The 5138-nt window shown below is 57.6% G+C and overlaps 1 protein-coding gene across 1 annotated transcript in view; it reads right to left on the reverse strand.

Annotated features, from left to right (window-relative positions):
* LOC104289097 (actin-binding protein F-like) overlaps positions 1-2039 on the reverse strand; it is a 37574-nt gene extending 35535 nt beyond the window's left edge. The window contains exons 1-2 of the mRNA XM_009887993.1: positions 2034-2039; positions 513-590 (exon numbers count right to left, since the gene is read on the reverse strand). Coding sequence (XP_009886295.1) covers positions 513-590; positions 2034-2039 — 84 coding nt within the window. The remainder of the gene's footprint in view (positions 1-512; positions 591-2033) is intronic.
* Between the last annotated feature and the right edge of the window lie 3099 nt (positions 2040-5138).

The following is a 5138-nucleotide window of genomic DNA, read 5'->3' on the forward strand; positions in this document are numbered from 1 at the left end:
CCCGGCCCCGCCGCCCGCGTCCCTTTTACTACAGAGTGTCACTTGGTGCCCGTGAAATGGAGTCTCGATAGTTCCGTGTTACCTTTCCTTTTCGGTTGGTTTGGGGTTTTTTTTGTTTTGTTTTTGTTTTGTTTCTTTTTTTTTTCCCTCCCCCCTCTTGAAAAGATTTATTAAACTTTATAGTTTATCTGGGTATGTTGGATGCTTTGACAATAAATGACTTTATTTTGTTCAAAGCACCGTGATGTTAATCGGCGCCGGGGGCGGGCGGTGGGCTGCGGGGCGGGAGCGGTGCCCCCGGCCGGGCCGGGGAAGGGGAAGGGGAGAGCCCGCCGCGTCTCCCCTCTGCTCTCCTTTCCCTCTCTCCTCCCTCCCTTCGGCCTTTTTTACATCCATCCCTCCTTCATCGCCCTGCATTTTATTCACCCTTTATTTCTCTCTCTCTTTTTCATCCTGCCCTTCCCTTCCTTTCGTCTTCCTTTTGTGTTTTTCGTTTTGTTTCATTGCTTTCTTTTTGCCTTGGATTTCTTTTTCTCTTTTTCTTTCTCTTTCTTTCTTTTTCTTTCTTTTTCTCTTTTTTCTTCCTGTCTCTTCCTCTCTTTCTCCTTTCTTCTATTTCTCCTTTTCCTTTTTGTCATTTTCCTTTTTGGTTTTTTCCTATTCCTTTTTGTTTTTGTTTTTGTTTTTTCCCTTCTCCTGTTCTCCTTTTTTTTCTGTTTTTCCTTTTCCTTTTTTTTCTTCCTTCCCAGCCCCTCTCAGGCCTCAGGCTCCCTGGTACAGCCCTACCTTTGCCCCACGCCACCCACCTACCCACCTCACCGCTGCCAGGAGACCTTATTGCTTCCCTCCCCAGCCCCCTGGCTCTCAGGGTGGGGGGACCCCCGACCCCCACTGGCCCTCGGTAGAGCCCCCGGGGGCTGCACAGGGCCTGGGGGGACTGGGGCCCCCAGCCCAGGGTGTCCTGGGGCAGGGAGCGCTTTGGGGGGCTGGTGGTGGTGTCCCCTCTCCTCCAGTGCCTTATTGGGGTGATGGGACCACAACCAGGGATGCACAGGAGAGCTCAGCAACGGGGGATCCTCCCTGGGCACGGGGGGACAGCCTGGTCCTACAGGCACCGCCTGCAGCGGGTGCATTTTGTGTCAGACACGCGTGGTTTTGGGAGTAAGGGAGAGCATGAGCCGACGCGGCAGCTCGGTGATGTGTTGCGAACCGACTTCCCCGCGAGGGCCGGGTGTCGCAGGGACAAGGCCGTGCGTGGGCCAGGAAAATACCCCCTGGCAGGAGGTGGTGTGCAAGGCAGGAGCCCCGGCCGCAGGCGGGGAGCCCCACAGCTCTGTGCGCACTGGGCTCTGGGGACCCCCAGCATCGGCTGGCGTTTGCCACGAGGTACCCGGACCCGCTGCGGAGGTTTTTACAGCGCCGTGGGAAGTTGGCTGGAGCTTCAGAGAGGACACACTTAAAAACTCGGTGCACTTTGAACCTTCTCGCCGCCCCCCGAGAGGAGCTGCGGCTGACCCCCAGCACTGGCCCCTCCATCCGTCAGAAGAGCGCAGGTGGGTCCCCGATACGAAACTGGCGTCACAGTCCGGAGGTTTTCCCCCATACAGGACATTTTCCGTTCCGATTGCTCCCCCCGCAGCCGCAGGCCGCGCTGGCATCATTCCCCCCGGCTTTCCCCTGGTGCTGTTCGCTCCATCACCCCACTTGCGTGGGGAACGCCAAAATTTCCCCGGCCCCCGGGACGGCGGGAATCACCCCCAAACCACGCGAGGTGTTCAAGCAATGCCCTCCGACTGCCATCCATCGCAGCCGGGAACTCGCGTGGCTCCACCTGGCTGCAATTAATTGCGGGGGCGAGGTCCTAATTACTCCCCGGGCAGTTCCCTGCGAGGCGGTGACATTCCGGCGGGGTCCCGCGGAGGCTCTGGGGGTTCCCTGCGTGTCCGTCCCGCGGTCCCGGGCGCGTTTGCCCGTGGGCGGGCGGTCCCCCCGCGGGACGGGGGCTGCCGGGGGCGGCGCGGGCGGGCGGGTACCGCCATCTAGCGGGGCGCCCGTCGGGGATGCTCGGCGGCGTCGCGGGGCTTCTCCGCCACCCCCGGCACCGCTTTCGGGGCTCAGCGCCTCCCTGCCTCCCGGGGAGGGGAGGGGAGGAGGTACGGGTGATGGGCAGCCCCCTGGTTTTGTGCTCTCGCTCTGCTTTTCGGGTCCTGGTGCTGCTGGGGAGCTGCTGTTTCGCCTTTTCTATCCTCACAGCCTTGCCCGCGATTGGGTATTGCCGGAGCCGGCTCTCAGCTGCGGGATCTCGGGCACTGCAGCGCTTATAGCATCTCTCAAATTAAGTGTAAATACTTGATGGCTTCTCGCAGCCGAGCGGCTGCGTGTGCCTCTGCAGCGGGTCGGGGCCCTGTCCTGCCCTGGCAGCCCCCCGCTTTCTCGCCCTTTTGTTCCTGCCCTGGCAGTGAGGACAGGGCTGAGCCCCACGACTTTACCTGTGGGCTCTGTTTGGGTAAGGGGCGGCACGGGCAACCCCTGAAAAATGCTGCCCTACAACCTGTGTACGGTGCAGCCAGAACCCTGCGGCATTACTGGTATAGAAAGCTCCCCCCCTTCCTCTACCTAAGCACTGAAAATGTACGGGACTTGTGGGCAGGCAATTTAATCTGTAAGACTATATTTTGGCAAAATCTAATATCAGGGTCAGAAGGGATAATTAAAACCCCAAACCTAGCTGATGCTATCTGCACACGCAGGGCATCGCATAGTAAGGGCAGGCAGCGTGCTCAGTCCTGTGCAGTTGTATATTGTAGGAAAGAGAGTGATGAGCATTTTCCTCCAGCCATAGGGGCTGAGGGCTTGGCCACAGCAGGTCCTTCACTCCCCAGAGCAGCACTGGCTTTCTTCGGGGTCAGAGTTAGAACCACCACCCAAATACTGCTGTTTTGTCAATCAACAGTAGTGCCTTCTGTGAAATGGGGAGGAAGGGAATGCCCCCCCTTTTTTTTTTTTAGTGTCTTTCCCTGTCGTTGGGCTGAGGCTGTGCAGCATCTCTGCTCAGCAGCAAGCGTGAGCAGCCACCGCAGCCTGCGGCAGGGCAGAGGCCGGCCGGGCTGTGGCACCAAGCAGACCTCCCCCAGCACACGCGGGACCCTCTCCAGCATCGCAGCCCAGAGAAGGCAGCGCCGAGGTGCGACTTGGGTGTTTCCTCGGGAGGGAGCTGCTCCTGCGAGCCTGCAGCACAGCCTGCAGCTGCATCTTCCACCCAAATCCACCCTGTGAGTTGCATCTTTAGCGTGCTTGGGCATGAGGAAGGGCAGCCTTCAGCCCCTTGCCCACCCCCCGCTGTGCTCAAGGCAAGGCTGTGCCATCTGTGGCCGGGCCATGCTGCAAATAATAATAATAATAATAATAATTCTAAAAACTGCCAATCTGAATGCTGTTGCCGGGGTGGGGTGGGCAGGCTTGCACCCACAGCAGTTACTATTTGAAAGCAAATCTGTGTTGCGTTGATTCTAATATGTGTCAGTGGTACGCATGGGCAAAACTGTGGTTTGGGGTTTTTTTTTGTTTGCTTTTAATATGACAAGCCGCAGTCGGGCAGCCACAGGCAGCAGAGCCGCAGCTCGCGCGTCCCCGGGCTGAATCTCTGCCCTGGGGCCCGATCCTGTCCCCACCGCAGCCCGTGGGACCTTTGCCTCTGGCTCCCCGCAGCAGCAGGTTCAGCTGTGGATTCGCACCCGCGGGCGGCGGAGCTCCCCGGCTGCACGGGTGCGGGCTCAACAGAGCTGCTTTCACCCAGATTCTTCTTTTCGCTCTGGACAGTGCCACCTGAGCGAGGTTTTCGTGGGGGTCAGCCCCCTCCCAGCTCTCCAGAGCATCCTGGCAGCGCCGCCTGCACGCCCCATCGCAGCCTGCAGAGGTTGCCCAAAAATCTCTGTGCTGGTTTTTCTGCTAAGCAGGAGGACGCGAAGCAGCCTGCTGGAGGGATGAGCGTCTGCTGCCCAGGCAGTGACACCGTTTGCTGCCGTTGCTCCTGAGCAGGCTGAGCTCCTCTTCGCGAGGTGTGTATCGCTAGTTAACCTGTCACTGGGCAGGCTGGTGACATTGGAAAAACAGCTATTACGGTTTCATTGTAATAATCCGCTTTTAAAAATGGGCTATTTCTGTGGCTGTCTGAGAACAGACTGAAATAGTTTACTTGCTTTGAAAATAATACGAGCTCCACTTTGGAGCCAAGACCAGACCCTGCTGCTAAGGTCTTATTAGGAGGGGGAAAAGATCTTGCCCAGTACAGAAGGTATTGATGGTGGGTTTGAAACAAATACACACAGTGAGGAAGTCTCTGTCAAATATGGTGCTGTTCTGCAAAACGCTAGCAAATACCTGGCTTGCTTTGCATTTTTTTTAAAGAGAGGTTCTTTTTCACTCATTAACATTGATTGTATTTCCTTACATGTTTCCTTTTACAGCAGCTGTACCTTGTGCCCATCACAGCGTTAATGGGTCGCTTCCCCTGCCTGGTCCCCCAGGTAGGAAGAGGGCAGAGCCATCCGGGAGCGTGGCACTGCCCGTCTACGCTCCTGCGCCTCAGCACAGCCCTTTTCCGCGGCGATGGCTTTTGAGCTTTGCTTACGCTGGGGATGTGCTGCAGCCCCGGGCCTGGACAGCCTGCAGGGTCCCGAGGGTCCTTGCTGTGCAGAATTGTTCCCGGGGGTGTATGGATGTGCACTGATGTGCCAACGCACTGCTGCTCCCGCCGCAGATCCCCCTTGGGTACCACCTGCCCACCAGAAATCCCTCTGCGTTGCTTGGAGGGGGGGGCTTGTGGGTTTGCCTTCTTTTGAGGGGGTCTGTGCTGGTGTCAGAGGTGACTGTGCGTGCCTGGGGATGCACCAGCGTGTCCTGTGTTGACGATAAGAGTGGGTAAGTGCGGCCAAATTGCTCGAGGTGGTGTGCGAGGGCTGTGGCACATGTGGGACCAGCCCGTGCCCACCGCCTGCGGTGTTCAGTGTAACGTCCATCTTCAGCTTCACTATATTTTTACACTATTTTTTGTGTTTTTTCACTATATTTACACTATATTTTGTCTGAGCAGACCAAGCTGACCCTCGAGGGCAGGAGCTGTCTGTCCTTGTCCTGCA

Source organism: Charadrius vociferus, unplaced genomic scaffold, assembly GCF_000708025.1.
Source record: "Charadrius vociferus isolate BGI_N301 unplaced genomic scaffold, ASM70802v2 scaffold687, whole genome shotgun sequence".
In the NCBI taxonomy this organism is placed as follows: domain Eukaryota; kingdom Metazoa; phylum Chordata; class Aves; order Charadriiformes; family Charadriidae; genus Charadrius; species Charadrius vociferus.